The sequence below is a fragment of the Aptenodytes forsteri genome, unplaced genomic scaffold, assembly GCF_000699145.1.
Source record: "Aptenodytes forsteri isolate BGI_AS27 unplaced genomic scaffold, ASM69914v1 Scaffold38, whole genome shotgun sequence".
NCBI lineage: Eukaryota > Metazoa > Chordata > Aves > Sphenisciformes > Spheniscidae > Aptenodytes > Aptenodytes forsteri.
Genome location: NW_008795704.1, coordinates 80,691 through 98,829, shown reverse-complemented (window position 1 = coordinate 98,829; position 18,139 = coordinate 80,691). Strand labels below are relative to the sequence as shown.

The 18,139-nt window shown below is 51.2% G+C and overlaps 2 protein-coding genes across 2 annotated transcripts in view; both read left to right on the top strand.

Annotated features, from left to right (window-relative positions):
- LOC103902239 (fer-1-like protein 4) overlaps positions 1 to 16,244 on the top strand; it is a 44,153-nt gene extending 27,909 nt beyond the window's left edge. The window contains exons 29-45 of the mRNA XM_019473117.1: positions 279 to 438; positions 1,521 to 1,624; positions 2,011 to 2,142; positions 2,753 to 2,801; positions 3,942 to 4,048; positions 4,405 to 4,536; positions 5,272 to 5,382; positions 5,837 to 5,964; positions 6,472 to 6,642; positions 7,427 to 7,581; positions 9,372 to 9,550; positions 10,625 to 10,710; positions 11,681 to 11,779; positions 12,073 to 12,314; positions 14,261 to 14,541; positions 15,111 to 15,211; positions 15,744 to 16,244. Coding sequence (XP_019328662.1) covers positions 279 to 438; positions 1,521 to 1,624; positions 2,011 to 2,142; positions 2,753 to 2,801; positions 3,942 to 4,048; positions 4,405 to 4,536; positions 5,272 to 5,382; positions 5,837 to 5,964; positions 6,472 to 6,642; positions 7,427 to 7,581; positions 9,372 to 9,550; positions 10,625 to 10,710; positions 11,681 to 11,779; positions 12,073 to 12,314; positions 14,261 to 14,541; positions 15,111 to 15,211; positions 15,744 to 15,924 — 2,418 coding nt within the window. The 3' untranslated portion in view covers positions 15,925 to 16,244. The remainder of the gene's footprint in view (positions 1 to 278; positions 439 to 1,520; positions 1,625 to 2,010; positions 2,143 to 2,752; positions 2,802 to 3,941; positions 4,049 to 4,404; positions 4,537 to 5,271; positions 5,383 to 5,836; positions 5,965 to 6,471; positions 6,643 to 7,426; positions 7,582 to 9,371; positions 9,551 to 10,624; positions 10,711 to 11,680; positions 11,780 to 12,072; positions 12,315 to 14,260; positions 14,542 to 15,110; positions 15,212 to 15,743) is intronic.
- A 1,735-nt stretch (positions 16,245 to 17,979) lies between these two features.
- The window catches only part of LOC103902220 (arf-GAP with SH3 domain, ANK repeat and PH domain-containing protein 2-like), a 28,476-nt gene continuing 28,316 nt past the window's right edge, over positions 17,980 to 18,139 (top strand). The window contains exon 1 of the mRNA XM_009283237.1: positions 17,980 to 18,105. Within this exon, the coding sequence (XP_009281512.1) occupies positions 17,980 to 18,105 (126 nt within the window). The remainder of the gene's footprint in view (positions 18,106 to 18,139) is intronic.

Below are 18,139 nucleotides of genomic sequence, written 5' to 3'. Positions count from 1 at the left end.
TGGCTGTCCTGCCCCCGTGCCCTGCCTGTCTGAATGGGGCAAGGTAACAGGAGGGGAGTTGCCCCCTGGGTTTTGCTCTCCTGTGGCCACGTGGTTCAGCTGTAGATCAAAACCTTTGTGAAATTGCTCACCAAGAGCAGTCTCAGCCATTGCCTGTCACTGCAAGGCTTTGGTTTTTGGGCAGAGCTGCAAGGTGCTGTCAGACCTCCCCGTGTGTGGTGGGGCTACCACGGGTATCACCCTTGCTCCTGTGAACCCCATGCGCGGTTCTTTTGCAGGACCTCCCAGAGCAGGTCTATCTGCACCCTCCCCTCAGCATCTTCGTGGTGGAAAAGCGGGCGTTTGGACGCACTGTACTGGTGGGTACCCACATTGTGTCTGACGTGATGAAATTCTCTCCCAGAGAGCTGGAGGAGGACCCAGAAGACGTGCCCAAAGGTGAGCTGCTTGGTGAGGTTCCTGTGGAGGCAGGAGGCAGGTTCTGCCAGTGGCAGAGATCCCTGGCCCTTCTGCTCCCTCCTAGCCAGGCAGGAAAGTCCTCTCCCAAGGCCCATAAGATGCCCAGCAAAAGCACAGCGTGGGGCAGGTTAGGGTTGGAGGCAGGTTGTGATCCTGGTCTGTAGCACTTGGCTCCAGACTGGTGTTCGGGAAACAGCAGCAGCCAAGCGATGGAGTGCTGTGTAAGGGCTGGCATCCCTCTTTGGGGATGGCAAAGGGCAATTTACAGACTGTTTTCTCCAAGGTTAGCTCAACATTTGCCTCCCCACCACACCAGCAGGGCTGTTAATCTGTGGATGTGGCATCTCCTTGGGGTCTCTTTCCCAGGCACCGTTTGCCTTACATTTGTAGAAACTAGAGGAGGGAGAGCGGCTCGTGAAGACGTCTTAGTCCAGCAGGACATTTAGCTGGGGCTAGATACTAGACAGTAACTTATCCCTGTACAAAGTCTGTGTCTAGAATCAGAGATATTTAGCCTGGGGAGGACTATTGTATTCACCTATTTCAACCCTCTGCGTAGCTGGGCTGGAGAGCTGTCCCCAGTGAGACCTCCATCAAGTTTTAGGGAGCTGGTCCACTAGGACCAAGGATTGAAAGGTTTACACTTCTCTCACATCGTTGGGTCAAGGTCTGTTCATTGGGTAATGGATTCACTAAGTAGCTCTGTGATAGCAACAGCCAGAGCTCCTGATCTGGAAGTGTGTAAATAAATATGGCATGAAGGGGAAGAAGCAAAGGATTGATTGATCTGTGGTCATTTCTGAGTAGGGAAGGTGTATCTCATAAATCTGAATTCCTGGGAGTCAGTAACAAGCATGTTGATGATGGTGGCCAGTCTCAGCACTGTACTTGGATTTCCAGTAATATTTTTGCAGGGTCTGCTATCAAAAGCTTTAAAAGCAATCACACTATAGTGGGGTAACAGGGAGGGTTTTCCTGTGGAATAACAACTGGCCAAAAAGTAGGAAGCAGTGGGCAGAAATAAATGCATGGAAACATGAAGCTCTTTCTCTTCATCTCAGCTCGGAAAGTCTCATCCCAGCGTCTTCCCTCTCAGACTGTGGTAAACATTGGCCCAGCAGCTGGTGACCCAGGTCTCAGCACTCACCCCCTGAGTCTTGTGAAGGTCAGTCATGTGTTGTGCCCAGCAAATTTTGAAGTTTGGAAAGCCAAACTGAAGGTTACAAACAAAAAAGAAAGTTCAGAAGTTCAGAGTTAGGTTTCAACCACGTGTTTTTGCTCTGGACCCAAACACTCATCTCTCCTGCCTGTTCATCGGCACTGCTGCATGTCTGGGCTCTGGCATAGGGAGGAGAGCTGTGTTTCCTTGTGCCTTGAAAACTGCTGCTTTTGTAACAAAGCACAAACCTAGGGCTACAGGTAGCTTTGCACCTCCTGTGCTCTGCCTGAAAGCTAGGCCTCTGCCAGAGGCTCCCAGGGCACTAGAGTAGGGTGCATGGGTGTCCTGGGTGGTCCATTTCCTCCCTCTGAACTCTTCTCTGTTCTTTTAAGGCTCCTTTGAAGAAAATTCCTATCAATAAGCTTGTAAAGAAGGAGGATGAATATGAAGAGGAAAAACCAGAGCTGGAAGAACTGGATTGGTGGTCCAAGTACTACGAGTCCCTGAAGGAGCTGTATAACCAGGTAATCTTTTGTGACAGCTGCCAGCAGAGGGGAAAAGTGGCTGCACTGGCTTGAGGAAGATGTTTTCAACAGCACTAAGTGTCATAGGAGCCCTCCTGGCATGGAAGATGTGGGCTTTTGTGTGTCAAGCACACTTAAGGTAGCCAGGTATCCAGCAACCAGGTGGACTGATTTCAGCAGGCAATGGGAGTTGAAACATCCCTGAGGCTAGGTGCCCAAGTGGTTTTGAGAATACAGCTGGGCTTTTGTTGAAGCACTCCTGAAAATGTGACATTGCTGATTTTAGCTGCAATGCAAGGGCTTTCATGCTGCTTACTCTCTGTCCTGGCTGTCTTCCCAGGATGTGCTATGGGAGCAGGTCTGCCCCAAATTTCCTTCCTTGTCCTGTGTCCCTTAAATCCCAATCAAAAAAGCCAGCAGGAAGATTTGGGGAGAAGAAAAGGTCATTAAGGCACTCATTGGATACCCTCCTGCAATGACGTTAATGCTAAATGATCTCAGGCTAGGTATTACTGACTCTGCTGGCAGGAAAGCTTTGACAGTGTCCTATGCTTGGATGGAGAAGCCTTTGTTGTCAGGGATGTGGGGTGACTGTTTGTGTGTGTTTCAGACACGCAGTGATGAGGAAGATGCTGAGAATGATGACCTGAATGATACAGGTGAGTCCTCTAGCAATACCCAGCTCTTCTGTGGGGAGAGCCAGGACTTACACCATCCCAGAGGGTGCTGGGCTTGTGGGAATGGGGTCTGAGGAGGCAATGGCTTTGCAACATTCAGCAAAAACAACACAAAAGGGAGCAGAGAGACTGGAAACATTGGCAAGGGCTAACAAAGGCTATTTCAAGTTGAAAGCACCAAACTTGCTTCAGAAAAGTTTGGAAAATTGTGTTGAAGCAAGAGCCTTCCTAAGTGAGTAAAAAACTGCAGAAAAATCAGCTGCAAGGATCATGGGATTGTCAGGGTGAGAGCAGGAAGCAAAGGTGGGATGGGGAGAGAGGATGGTGGAGAGGCAAAACTGTCCAGGAGCTGGGTGTCACTCTGTGCACGTGGGATACTCACCTGGGGTACAGGATTCACTATGAAGTAACAGAAAGACAGTAATAATAAACAGATGATCTGAGAATAGTCTTACAGCTGTAGGCTCAGGTTTGCGGAGGTGTAAGCAGTGACTTGCCTAGCAATGACGTGGGGAGGTGAGACAGTAAGTATAGAAATGATCTAAATCCCATTTAAGGAGAGGGCTGGAGGGTACCTGCATGCCATTAGTGCTCAAGGGATCTGGGGTCTTTGGGAAATGGGGCAAGGACGTACCCTCTCTGTCCTTGGGTTGCTGGTGCCCCAGAAAAAGGTCTAGCTATGCTCTCTCCATGCATAGCTGTCTGTGCCCAAAGTGGTAGTGATGCTTCAGTTAGACATCCACTGAAAACAGCAGTCCATCAAATAAGCATCCATCCAAAGAAGAGGGTTAACTCTCATGTGTGCCTTCCCTGGCAGCACCTGTGGGCTAGTCCAGCCACCTTCCTCCATTTGGTCTCTGCCCACTTCCTTCCTAAACAGTAGCCATGCAGGCAGGCAAGCCTGTGCCAATTTTTGCCACCCTACCCATCCAGCCGTGCCTTGCTGGGAAACCTGAGATGCCGTAAGGACACCTGTTACAGATGGCGATAGCTCCAGTTACCCTGACACAGGTCAAAGCCCTGGGTGAAAGTGAAAGCTGTTGCTGGGGTCATTTCATGGACAGACACGTGAAGTGATGGGAGAGATCAGAGCATTTCCTGATCTCCTATTGCTATTTCTAGATGGAGGGAATTTAAATGCATCCTCCATTGACATGGAAGCAGAAGATGAGGCAGTAATTGAAGCTGAACCTGCTCGACCCAAGAGGAAGCTCATCGCCACCCTTCAGGTGATTATTGGGGTGACAGATCTGGCCTCTTTCAACCCCAGCCCTTTGTCCATGTCCTCCTCACCTCCCTGCAGTGGAGGTTAGACTGGGAGGAGAACCTGCAGTGTGCACTGGACCCCCATCGTTGCTGGGCTTTGAAACAGCTAGTGAGGCCTTGGAGCCAAGCTGGGATGTGTGCGCACATCTGAGGATGGGCCTGGGGGGACAAGGGAAAACCATAACACCCCGCACTGACTAATACAGGGGTAAGGTAGGACCAGGTGAAATGGTTGAAGTAGGGAAATGATGGTCTTTCTGACTCTCCTCCCCTTTAAGATGGCAGGAAAAGGCCCCAAAAGCCTTTCTACTTATTTCAGATCTACAACTCTGAGCTGGAAAATGAGTTTGATAATTTTGAAGACTGGCTGTGTATTTTCCCCCTTCATCGTGGCAAAGCAAATGAGGATGAAGATGGAAACGAGGATGAACATTTTGTGGGGAAGTACAAGGTACTGTATCATTTGAATGACATTTGTGCTGCATGTGGAAGAAAATCCTTAGGACAACCTGTATTTCGGAGCATGCCAACACCAGCAAAGCCTTGGAGAGTGCATGTGTGTGCAAGGTGATGTGAGGCCATGGAGCGGCAGGGCCAGGGTACTGTTGGTGCATGTTGAAGCAATTGTGTACTGTGGTCCTTTGTGAGTTGATGAATGCACCTGATTTAGATTTTTTTAGCTCTTGTAAGGAGAAAGCATGAAGCATAAAGACTCTTATTCTGGTTGGGGCCTCTGGGTATGTTCAGTATGCAAATAAGAATTAGTGAGCTTCACTGGTTTTAAAATTAGTAAAACCTGTTTAAAAGAGGCATCATCCTCCCACCCAGGAGCTCTTGAAGACTCTGAAATATCAACTACAGAAGTTGATTTAACGAAGGTCCCTAGAAAACCTTTGGTGTCCCCTGCCTTTGGCAGTCCAAAGTGCCTGGAGATATTCAAATCTTCTGGCATTGGCAGTGGTCTGACAGCCGGCAGCCTAACTTGCAAGCAGGGACTGCCTGGGCCATGTGGATATGACAGTACCTTTGGAAAGGACTGTCCCCATGGGCACAGGGTGTCTGCGGTCTGCATGGGGCAATGGCTCTGATTTTCCAGTTGGCAGGTGAAGCTGGTCTTGGTGGCTCTAATCCCATCTGAGATACTATCTTTTGTATCTAGTTGTTACTTGCAATGTCTTTTCTGCAGGGCTCCTTCTATGTCTACCCCACTGAGGAAGCTGGCACAGAGCCCAAGGTCTCCGAGGGCATTCCAAGGAACAGACCCATCAAGGTTCTTGTAAGAGTTTACATCGTTAAGGTAAGTATCTGGTGGTGGTGGCAGTAATGCTTGGAGGTCTGTTGCTCCCTATGGATCTCCTGCTATTCTCTGCTCAGTAAATATGAGCAGTGGCACTTGTGAAAAACTTGATGCTGGCTTGAAGGCTCTGCCAGCCCAGTGGAAGTCAGCTACATCTTGTCCATGGGGAGCCTTCCATGCTTTGTAGCTTCAGGAGGTGCTAAAAATCCAGATTGGCATTTCTTGGCTCCTCTCGTTTGCCTTGAGACAGTGAGCAAGTACATGGGCTGGCAGCTGGAGACATCAGTGGTTTGTTGAGTGGGGATTTGAGTGGGAACAAGTGCCTGTTTCACTGCTGGGGCAGCTGTTGGAGGGACCTGACCAGCGGGCTTGGGTGATCTCAGGCCTGTGCAGTGTTCCTTGTGCAGGTTGCTCTCTGCAGCTGATGTATGGCAGTACTTCTTGTGTATTCCAGGCTACGAACCTGTCTCCAGCAGACCCCAATGGCAAGGCAGACCCCTACGTGGTGGTGACTGTGGGGCAGGAGCAGAAGGACACAAAGGAGCGATACATCCCAAAGCAGCTCAATCCTGTGTTTGGAGAGTATGCAGGAAGTTTTCATCTAGCAGATTTAATAGGAATAGTGCAAATCTGGGGCTCAGGCTGTGGTCCAGCATGTGTGGTCTTCTGTTCCTTTCTGCTGGAGAATCTTATGCTGTAACACAAAGGTCCCAGGCATTTCTCTTGCCTCCGGCTGAGACAGGAGCCATAAGTGTTTTGGGTTAGGAGGCAAACACTCCCAAGGGCTTGATTTAACAGACAAAATAGCAAGCCAAGCAGCAACAGAGCATTGGAGAGCTTTTTCCCTAGCTCCAAGACCTCTCTCCAAGGGCATACATTCCTGGAAAAGTAACTCCTTTGTTTGAACATGCACACTGAAAACTGCATGCACTGAAAACTGCACACACTGAACTTATGGAGAACCAAACTCTATCAGAGGTCTTTGAGTTCTCAAATACAGTTCTTAAATGTGTAGGATGATTAAAGCAGAGCATGTGTTTCATTTCCATCCTCTTGCTAATTGCACTCTCCCTGTCTGCTTCTGTCCAGAGTTGTGGAGCTGACAGTCTCCTTTCCCATGGAATCAGAACTCACTGTGGCAATATTCGACCATGATTTGGTTGGGTCTGATGATCTGATTGGGGAGACCAAGATTGACTTGGAGAATAGATTCTACAGCAAGCACAGGGCCAACTGTGGAGTGGCTTCTCAGTATGACATGTAGGTACTGGTGTGACACATTAGGGCCATGAAATGCGTTCTTCTCGCCTACCATATGGGTGGGTAACAGAGCACTTCCAGTTTTGCAGGATGGAGCTTGCGTCCACAGTATCCTTTAGGCAGGTGCCCCGCAGATTCACTACAAGTTACATGGATAACTCCATCTCCTTTAGACTCCTACCAGCTTCCTGTGATAGCTCTAATTCCTACTATGGGCTAATATATTTTGCATATAATAGCAAAAAATTCTTTAATGCTTTCATATTGGTGTTCTGTGAGAAAAGTGCTCACTTGACATTGATGTGATTTTGACCTCTTTCAGAAAGTAGGGCAGTTTCTCTGGCGGTAGCTAATTCTGTAAGCAAGACTCATGACATCTGTTTTCCTTTGGCCTCATTCAGTATGGATTCTTTGGTGTCTTTGGCCAGTTTTCTGTAAACTTCTCTTCTCCTACCCTGCTATTGGAGAATTACCTGTGGACATGGAGTTGAGTCCCCAGCACTGCTAAAACCTCTCTCCCATTTATGAGCTGCACCTGCTCCTGTTGCTGCTCTGAAGCTAATGGTTCTGTGGGGTCCAAGCCTGGCTTGTTCCTGGGAAGGAGAGCTTGTTAAGCTTTTCATTCATTAAGCTTTTGTGTGCCTGTGGTTTTCCCAGTGAAAATCTGAGCAGGGATCTGGTGGCATAGCCTGTGCTTTAGGGAAGATAGGGCATTTCACAGCCTAGGAAAAAAACCTGTTGTGTCTAAGCTGAAGATGTTCTCGATGTTTTCCCTTCCATGCAGAAATGGCTACAACATGTGGCGAGACGCTTTCAAGCCCACACAGATCTTGGATAGTTTATGCAAGAAAAACTCTCTCCCTGCAGCAGAGTACAGATGGGAGGAGGTCAAAATGGACAATAAGATATTCAAGGTCCCTCCAGAGGCTTTTCCTGAAGGTACAGAGGGCTTGGAGAACAATGACTGCTCCCTTAAACAGCTGCCTGTGCTCAGCAGTGCACATGCTGGTGAGAGGTCTGGGAACCCACCAGCCACTCTTCCCTGAAGTGTCCAGGCTGGCTGCCCCCACTCTGTGCCCTGCATGGCCCAGCTTTCTGGGTCACTGTGGGGAGCATCCTTGGTGCTCAGTGGCCTGGTTTCAGTGGATGATGATGTTGCACTGGGGGAAGATGTGATCCAGGCCATTAGGTCCCAAAGTGGCTTCCCAGGCAGTGGGTGGAGCAAAGTAAACCCGCTTGCATGGCGGTGATGTGCGTGGGGGTTTGATGACTTGTGCAGCCAGAGAAGGCGTAGCTTATTCTGGTGGCTAACACTGGCACAAAGCTGTACCTCCGTCTGCTTGTGACTACCATCAGCAAGATACTGGCGTCCTTTTTTTTTGTTTTTTTTTGGGAGGACTTTTTCAGTCTCCTTTCCTGTTTTTAGCTGGCTTTGTCCTTCAGGGATGCTCTCTGCTTCTGGTGGCTTTGGGTGCCTTGGGTGACTCCCCACTGCTCCTCACTACTGTTGATTGCCTCCTTGTGGGCAGCTTCTGCTTCTCCTTTGCTGTTTTTCTTTCCTCCTCACTGGTGTTACGAACCCTGAGCCAGGGTCACAGATGTCCAAGAACACAGCAACCTTTCATGTCCTTTGCCAGCAGTGATGGAGAACTTCCCTGAGCACAGGCCTGTCCCTGCTGTGCACATTCCCTCCAGTGGCCAACACCTGTGCAATTGAATCCAGCCTGGCGGGAAGAATGGAGCAGATGTGGCCCACTTGTGGATGGCTGGGTCCTGCAAGGCAATGCTATGTAGCCTGTAGGAAGGATGATCCCTGTGCCCGACCTGCCCAGAGAGGGGGCACCTACATGTACGGCCAGCTTTACCTTCTGTTTGTTTCAGTGCTGCTGTTCCTCAGCTTTCCGCTGGCCTCTATAGCTTATGTCATGAAGGGGAAAGAAATCCTACTCAGGAGAGGGCAAGGAGCCTCCAAAAGCCCTTTTCCCAGGTCACTGAGTAGCTGGGAAGGGAGAAACGAGATGCTCTCCTGGTGTTCCCCTGAGAGCTGGCTCTGGTTCACACGTGGCTGCAGTTGGTGCTCCGTGAACCTCTGCTGTGCTTGGGGACTGCTTGGGATGGTTTCGGTCTCAGACTGATCCCAAAGGGCAGATGCTTTCCATAAACCCAGGGGTGGGTCATTGTGTCCTCGCCTGTTGGTTCCTGCTTTGCTTCCCACCAGCAGGATTTGGTCTTGAACTGCCATTTGGCTTCACTGTGCCAAATGAGTCAATTAATCATGCAGACTGTTAATTAGTGGAGAGCACAGCTGCATGTCACTGCCAAGCGGCAAGTGGTGCTTTGCTGGAGCACTTCTAGGGCAAAACCTTTCATCCATGGATCTGTTGGCACTACCACAGAGACGCAGGGACTTAAACTGCCCCAGAGGGTCACATCCTCCTCGGTGTCCCCTGGATCCTTTTCCCAGGGCCATAGTAAATTCTTTTTTGCCCTTTTCCTCTTATTTCTCTTAGCTTGTTTGTCTTCCTGCCTACAGTTTTCCTCATCACTGCAACATATTGGACTCATTCCCTTCATCCTCACCCTCCTGCTTCTCCCCATTTTGTTTTTCTGGGGACGTGCTTGTTTGCCCAGCCCATCATCTTCCCTTACTTGTGCCTGTGACTAACATCCTGACGTGGCTCTTGCCGACCCGATGCCTTCATCTTCTACCTGGCTGTGTCCTGCTGCAGAGGCCTCTGTGAGGAACAAGAGAAGAGTGGCAGATGAGAACTGGTCAGTGGATGATGAACATAAGGCTTTGTACGTCCTGCAGCACTGGGAAGAAATGCCAGGATACGGGTACAAGCTGGTACCAGAGCATGTGGAGATCCGGTCCCTGTACAACCCGGAGAACCCTGGGCTTGTGCAGGTGAGATGTGTTTCCTTGCCCAGCCTAGACATTGCTCTGGGGAAGGACCTTCAGGGCAGCTGGTTCCCAGTCCCCTGGCTGGTCCCCTGTTGTCCTTTTGTCTCCTCATCATGGCATGAATCACATGTGTTGCCCCTTCCTGGGTGGGTGACTGGAGCTATGTCTGTGGATGGCTAGCCCTTCTGTGAAATGAGGACTGTTGGCCTTGGGTGTCCTTTGCTCAGATCCACGCTCTGACCTCTCATGGTGCTTCTGAACACCCTTTCCTCAAGGGACCTCTGTCCATTGATGTGGTCACAATGCTGGTGGCCCAGAGTCCTTCCTGTCTCCTCAGGTCATGTAGCACTGCTGTGATGAGGATGCTGTGTGGGTGGCAAGGGACCTGCTCTGCCTTTTGAGCCCTGCCACCATGCACCACAGTGGGTGGTAGTGTCCTTGCCTATCCCTGCCTCTTCTTCTGCTTTGTTCCCTATCACTGCTGCTTTGCTCCCCTGCAAAAGCCCCGTTGTGCCCCCTTGGCTTCTCCCTGGGGCCACGATGTAACTGCTGGCTGGAGGAGAAACGTTCCTCCTCAGTTTTATGCAGTGCAGTGATCTGAGCTCAACCATTTCAATGTCCTGCACTGAACATGTCCTGTTCCCTTGGGTACTGGAGGTCTGTAACAAACCAGAACTCTGCAGTCATTCTGGCTTTGGTCAGCATTGGAAATGCATGTTGGGAGGGGAGGGTCAGACCGATCACTTTTTAGTTTTCTTGGTTATGCTGAAGTGTTGCATCATCGTATGCTTCTTGTTAAGACAGAGGGACACATTTGCCTCTGTTTGAAATGAACTCAGTTCAGCTGAAAAGTTTTTTCTTGGGAGCAGGGTGGGGAGGGAAATAAGCAATTTTTAGTAGTTTTAATTTTTTCCCTATCTAAAATTCAGTCACATATCACTATGAAGTGCTGGGGATGGAGAGAGCCAAGCAGTGGCTTTCTGGTGATAGCTTTCCTTGCAGGACCAAGCCCTTGCTCCTTGAAGAGCTGGAGGGTGGTCTGTCTTTTGAAGTCCCTCTGCTGTCTTCTCTTGTCAGGGCTCCTTGCACATGTGGATTGACATGTTTCCAAATGATGTCCCTGCACCGCCGCCGGTCAATATCAAGCCACGACTGCCTGTCAGGTAGCACCCACGGGAGCAGGGCTGGGGCTGGTGAGCCTGCGTGGAGGGTCACTGTCCCTTGCCATGCCTGGTGGGAGGTGCCACAGAGTCCTGCACAGGCTGATGGTCTGTGCTAGCCTGGCATGTAGCCCTCCTCTCTGCTTCAGCTCTGGCCATGGGATGGTGTCTTGGGTGTATCAGCGTGGGGCATAAGCGCTTCAGCTACCCAAGTGTTTGTGAAGGGCAGGGTTAATCTCTCTAAGGCTGGACATGCAGGTGATAGAAACCCAGGTCAGAGCTACTCATCTAGCTCTATTTTGGCTAGTGGACAGATGTCCTCTGGGTGCCTGGAGAAGTGAAGTTGAAGAAGGAGATCTGCTGTTTTCAATGATCTAATGGGGCTGTTGATATGGAGGGTCCATATTCTTCTCAGAGGTGCATATGAAAGGACAAGAGATAATGGACACAAATTGCAGCAAGGGAAACTCCAACTGGATGTAGGGAAAACATTTTCCCAATGAGAGTGAAGCTACCCTGGGACAGGGACGGAGTGATCCAGAAGAGGTGCTGGGATATCCATCCTTGGAGATATTCAAAACTCATGCAGACAAGGTCCTGAGCAATCTGATCTACTATGAAGTTACAGCAAGAGGTTGGAGCAGAGACTGCAGAGGTCCCTTCCTGCCGAAGCTTTTTTGTGCTTCTATGGCTAAGCGGTGCTGGGTGGGTTTCCCACGCACCAGGAATTTGCTTTGCAAAAGCTGCCTGTTTTGACTGTGGGGGTTTGTCTTGTGGGGTTTTAGCCCCCCAGGAAGGGCTTTGTGCATGGCAGCGAGGCTGCTGGCTGTGCTTGGCCAGAGGAGCCCTGGCAGGGGACCACAGTGCTAGGAGGGTTCAAGTCCTGCTGCTCTGCCGGTGTGGGCTTGACCTGCCCTCCAAGGCACTGAGGGCAAGAGCATGTGTCTCGCTCACCCCTGTGTCCTTCCCACAGCTATGAACTGCGTGTGATTATCTGGAACACGGATGACGTGATCCTTGATGATGTGAACCCAGTAACAGGAGAGCCTTCCAGCGACATCTACGTGAAAAGGTCTGATGGTAACCAAAGGGAGGCCAGAGCCTGGCTGTCCTGCTCCCTGCCCTGCCCCACACCCTCACTGCCTCCTCTGAACATCTGCTCCTCCCTGTCTCAGCATGAGGTGCCTCACTCCAGTCCCCTGCATGGACTGCTGTACCCCCAAAGGTGTTGGTCAGGTGTTGGTCTGGTTTGGCTCTTTGACTCTTCCTTTCCTGCTACCCCATGGCATTCAGCCCCTCCATCCTTCTGCTCTGCTTTTGGGGCTGGCTGACAGGGGGTAGGAGATAACTGAGCTTCTCCTGCAGCTGGATAAAGGGTCTTGATCACGACAAGCAGGAGACGGATGTTCACTTTAACTCCTTGACCGGGGAGGGCAATTTCAACTGGAGGTTCATCTTCCGTTTCAACTATCTCCCAACCGAGAAGGAGATCACCTACAAGAAGAAGGACTCTGTCTTCTCCATGGAGGAATCAGAGTTTCGGGAACCAGCTGTTCTGGTCCTCCAGGTCTGGGATTACGACAGGATTTCAGCTAATGACTTTCTAGGTATGGTGTGACCTGCTGGAAGTGGGGTGACCTGTCCCTCACCTTGCTGGAGTATTACAGCGTTTCCCCTGGGGCCCAGCTCTCTGAGAAGGGACACCAGGAGCATCAGATCAAGCACTTCAGCTCAGCAGTCACCTGGGCTGTTTTTTTCACATGTGAGCTATAGGCAGAGCCTGGAGATATGCACCTCTCCTGCACAGACATGTTGAGCTTGCATGCTTGTCCCAGGGCATTGGTGTCCTTTTTCAGGGCCTGTCATGCCACAAGACTTCCAGGTTCTGCTTCCTCACAACCTTTCTGATAAACTTGCTCATTTTCCCTGCTCTCACTTAGATCTGCAGATCCCAAAGACTTGGCCAAAGAGCAGCTTTCCCAGGAGCTTATGTTGTGGGCTCAGGGATTGGCAACCTTTGTGAGACGATTTACACTTGAGTTGTGGCATCCCATCACTGCAGGCTCGGAGCTCCCTGGCTGCTCTGGTACTTCCCAGTAACCGGACCTGCTGAGCTGGGCATGCAACAGGGCCTGGCAACGAAGCTGGGCTGGTGGTGATTCTGCCCACACTATGCTAGCACAAACACTGCTGCTTCTCTCCTGCTTCTGCTGCCATCCCCAAGTTTGTAGCACTCCGTTCAGTTGTCCCTCCCTTCTTCAAACTTTGGCCTCCCCATTAAAAAGCAGCCCCTTTGCCCTGCTGTCTCTTGGGCAGGATAAAACTCTCTTTAGGACTCATCAACCTTCTATGGTGTATTTAAAGGGCTTTACCTCCATGAGGCACTTCCAATGGTGATTGGTTCAGCCATGCTACTCAGGCACTGAAGAAAGTGTTAGACAGCAATCCCAACGATTCCTGGCATGTACAATCTCAGGAACTTCTAGGCAAGAAGGGGCTTCTGCAGTCTTTATTGCAACCTCCTGCTCCAAGCAGGGTTAGATGCAACATAGTTCAGGTTGCTCAGGACCTTGTCTGGGTGAGTTTTCAGTACCTCCAAGGATGGAGATCCCAGCACCCTTCTGGGTCCCTTTTCCTGGCTGCACCATTCTCATAATTTTCAAATTTTTTTACTTGCAGCAGCCTGTGTCCGTTGCCTTGCATACTTTCATCATCCACTTCTGAGAAGAGTCGAGCTTCATCTGCTCTATAGCTTCCTTTAGGCTGTGAGAGATGCTGTAAGATCTCTCCCTTGACCTCTCTTCTCTGGGCTGAACATGCATGGGTCTCTCAACCCATCCTGCTATGGCACATACTCTAGCCTTGATCATCTCAGCCACTGGAATCTCTCTAGTTAGTTGACACCTTTCTTGTGTTGGAGGCCCAAAACTGGACACTGTATCCAGATGCAGTCTCCCCAGAGCTGAGCAGAGAATACCCACATCCCTTGGTTGCTGGCTATGCTTTTGTACGTGGTAAGTACCAGTGGCCAGTATGTGATAAAACTGATTTGCTGCAAGGGCTCAGTGCCAAAGTGGGACAGGAACTTCTTCCAAAGAGGACAGGGGCACAAGGCCAAGCAGGTAAATGAACTGAGGCTGTTTCAGATGTAAGACAGACTTGAAACCTTTAAAGAGTTTCCCAGATTTTATAGTTTTTTTAATTGACATTTGCAGGAATGAGAGGGGAGGAGGAGCTTGGACATGTGAGGAGAGCAGGGTGGGACATGGTAAAGTAGTGAAAATAACCCACTGTGCCACATGCAGACCAAACTGGTCACATCAGAGACGAGATAAGACCTGTGGCTTCTGCTTCTTAGTCTCTAACTCTTGGGCTGGTCCTTTCTTATGCTGAGCTTCAGGTTCTCCACCTGTAAATGTGCAGGACTCTGCTAGATCATTGCAGCAGCTGGGACCTACTCGTAGTGGTGCGAGTGTGGCTGAGACAGAAAGCCAAATGGTGTGTGGGGCTGACCTCAAGATTTCACCGTGAGCTCTCTTCACTGTGCCTGCAGGCTCCATCGAGCTGAAGCTGCATGACATGGTGCGGGCAGCCAAGAGCTCAGAGCATTGCACCATCAAGATGGCCAAGGAGAATGCAACACCTCGCTTCTCCATCTTCCGAAACAAGCGCATGAGGGGCTGGTGGCCCTTCATCAAACTCAAAGATCAAGAAGATGAGGAGAGAGAGGAGAGGGAGGACAAGCAGAAGAAGAAGAAAAAGAAGTGGAGCAGCTCAGTCAAACCAGAGGATGTGGAGTTCACAGACCCCAGTGGGAACAAATACCTCCTGACGGTAAGGCAGGGTGCTGGCACAGGTGAGCAGAGAGGCAGTGTTTTGCCTCTGCCTTGACATGGCAACCTGTCCTGCATGCACATAACCTACAGAGGCAGCAATGACCCAGCTGCCCAGGACTTTGCGCAGGGTCCTGGAGACTTGTCCCATCTGCTGCAAATCCAGCAGTGCCAGCTGCGGTGGCATGCAGGGGGTGTCCAACTTCATGTCTTCCTCTGAGCTTCCCATAGAGCAGTGCTCAGTGAGGGGACCAAAGCAAGAGGCACATGGCTCCCCATCAGCCAGACAGGAGAGCAGCAAAAGCTCATCCTAGGGTCTCTGCCTAGCTGGGGAGTGCATTACAATACATGCCTTGTCTGCAAAACAGTTAGTTTCTGGCCAGGCCACAGTTTCCACTGGCTGCGAAGTGAGAGACTCTGTAGCTAATGCCTGGAGAGAAAAGTTAATTGCTCTGAGCATCTCTAAGTGGAACTGGGAGAAAAATACCCAGTCCTGGCAGGGTGTGTGGTCAGCAGGCTGCTCTGTGAAGCAACACGTGCGGCTGTGGCTCAGACATGTTCCCCCTCCAGGGTAAGGTGGAAGCAGAGTTCCAGCTGCTGACTGTGGAGGAGGCTGAGAAAAGTCCTGTCGGTTTGGGCCGAAAAGAGCCTGAACCCCTGGAAAAGCCCAAGTGAGTATCTGTGTTATCAACTTTAACATGGATGGACAGTGCCGTGTTTTCAGCAGCTGTTTGCTTGGGGACAGGGAGCATCTGCTTTTCAGGAAGCTGAGAGCAATCAATGAGGCCCTGGGTGGTAGGGTCTGCAGGACTGGGGCTGCCAGGGCTTCCCAGAGCTTGAGTGGGTCCAGCAGGACTTGTGGCTGCAGCATCTGGGCCAGGGCTGATCTCAGTGAGGTACTCAAGGGAGCTGTGCCATAACATTGCTTGTACAAAAAGGGCAGCTCTGGTTTAACCATGTGAACGCACCTCTTAGCCACATGGGTGCAGAACAGCTCTGCGGGGGCTGTCCTGAGGCTCAGGTCCTGTTGTCTCCAGCACTTTCACAGGCACTGTAGTTATTGCAGCCCCTAGGGTGATTCTGTCTGGAAGCAGCAGGAAGAGCTGGCGACCTATGAGGGTGGCGGGGCACCAAAGCAGAGGGGCCAATGTGCTGTTCTGTGGATTGAGCCTGTGCTTATCTATTCTTCCCTTCCTGTTCCAGCCGGCCAAAAACTTCTTTCAACTGGTTTGTGAATCCCATGAAGACCTTTGTGTTCTTTATCTGGAAGCGGTACAAGAAATACATCGTTGTGCTGTTCATCGTAGCTGTTCTGACCATCTTCCTGGTTCTTTTGATCTACACCATGCCTGGATACATCAGCGAGAAGATCATCAATGGATAAATGCTCTCCAGCACAGGACTACTCAAAGACAGGGGTGATTATTGCAGGAATCGAGAATGGACCAGAAAGTTTAAGGAAATCCTGCAGGTGCAGAGTCAACCTTCAGAGTGAGAGACCTGCAGAAGTGGCCTCACTTTGGGGAGTCATGTTTCATGCTAAGTACCCATAAGATGCTAAGAAACCAAGTAACCAATCTACTAAATAAGGCAAACTTGTTGAAGGACAGTTACAGCTTTGGGGAAAAAAATTGTTCTTTGTGGGACTGGGGTGGGAAGGTGGGAAAATGGGGTCTGCTGGGGCTGTCCCCACAGACGTGGCAGCTGAAACCAGCTCTTGCCGTTGAGAGCGATTTTTGGCAGAGATGGGGACATACAGAGCCATCCATGCCCTGGCTTGACAATACTTGGCACTTCCCAGACCTTTGTCTGAAGAGCTCAAAACACATTGTACGGGGGGAAGGCAGGTCTGGTGTAGGGTCCTGGTGGAGGTAGGACCTGGAAGGCCTTTGAATGGGGCTCCCCTGGGAGAAGGACAACAGAGCTGAGGTAGCCATGAGCTTCCTGCTGTACCAAGAGCACAGGAACAGCTCTTGGAATTGGAGTCGGCTCTGGACATGGTAGCACTCCCTGGGACATGGACTTTCTGGTTGTCACTCCTTACAAGCTGCTTAGCAGCTTTTCCTGCATGTGCTGGGTTGGATTCAAGCTTGCTTCACACTTCATTTTGGCTCTTCATTTCCACAGGAATAAAAGCTCCTTGGCTGCTCTCTCTGATGCTGCTTGTGTTTTGTAGCTGCTTTCTGGAGCCGGGGGCCGGCCTGCTGCAGGCAGTCCTTGCTGATGCCCCTTTGCCCTTCCTCCCATATAGCACAGTGCTGGGACATTGGCATGGGGTCATCAGTGTGAATCTGTGTTGTGGTGTTGGGCTGATATAAATTAAATGAGACTTGTTCTCAGCATGGTCTCTGGTGCCCCAGGGTTCCTGTCTTCTGCACAGACAAGCCCTGACATGATCTGATCTCAAGTGGAGGTGCTTCACCCTGAGTTTTGACAGGACAGCTTCCTTCTGAGGGGTCTCATCCTGGTGCAGGAGATGATGCTCAAAGGGGCTGTTGCATTTCCAAAGAAATTAACTGACAATGGGGTTTTATAGTGAAGATGGCTGCCTGATTGTCTTTTGAATGGGGCTAGGAATAGAGTAAGTTCTGGGGAGAAAACTAGCTGGGCAGAGCCAGGCAGGCAGGAAGGGAGCAGGTGAGGACTCTAGCGGGACCTGAAGCCAGGTGTGAGTGTGGGGCAGACGTGTTGCTCCCGCAGGGGGGCTGGAGTTCAGCTGCTGGGTGGAGGCCCCAGAATGGCAAAGGGGGAGCCCTCTCTCCCCCCAGGGGACCCTTGGGCTGCTGGGGGAGTGAAACAGTCTGCAAAAGGCTCAGGTCATGCAGCACCTGTGTGGGGCTAGAGCGGGGCTCTGGGGTGCGACAGTGCTGCTCCCAGTGCTGCGTCACCCCCAGCTTTCTGCAGGGCCTGTCACATGGGACGTTGCCTTCGCAAACAGTGCCCAGTGCACCCCAGCAGTGCCCAGTCACCCCAGCAGTGCCCAGTGCATCCCAGCACACCTGGTGCACCTCAGCGGTGACCGGTCCATGCCAGCAAGCTCAGTGCACCGCAGCATGCCCAGTGCACATCCCCAGGCAACTCCCTGGCTCTTGCAGCCATACTCAGCTGCATTTTCCACCACAGCACCTGGCTGGAGCTCCCTGTGACTCAAAGTGCGTCTGCCTCAGGCTTCCTCAAAATATTTCAGCTTACAATTGCAGGATTTGTAGCCATGCTGCTGTGTGCCTGGGTGTGCGGCTGTGTGTCAGAGTGTGCACACTGCGGGGTGTGTGTGTGTGTCTGTTCGGGGTGTGGGTGTGCAAGGTGAGGGGCTCCCTCCTGCCCTCACTGCTGGCAGCAGCGTGACCCCAGCCCTCCGCCCCAGCCCCCTGCCCAGTGCTGGCGCAACCGCGGCTCCTGCCGGCAGTTCCCCTTCCTGGTGCCACCTCGCTGTGGCGCCATGGCGGCCCTCATCTCGGTGCGTGACTTTGTGCGGCAGGCACAGGAGGACCTCAGCTCACCCACCACCTCTACCTTTGCCAGCCATGTGGGCCACTGCAAGGCCACTGCCAACAGCCTGGAGGAGGTGAGCAGGGGCAGGGGGCTGTGGGGGTGCACCC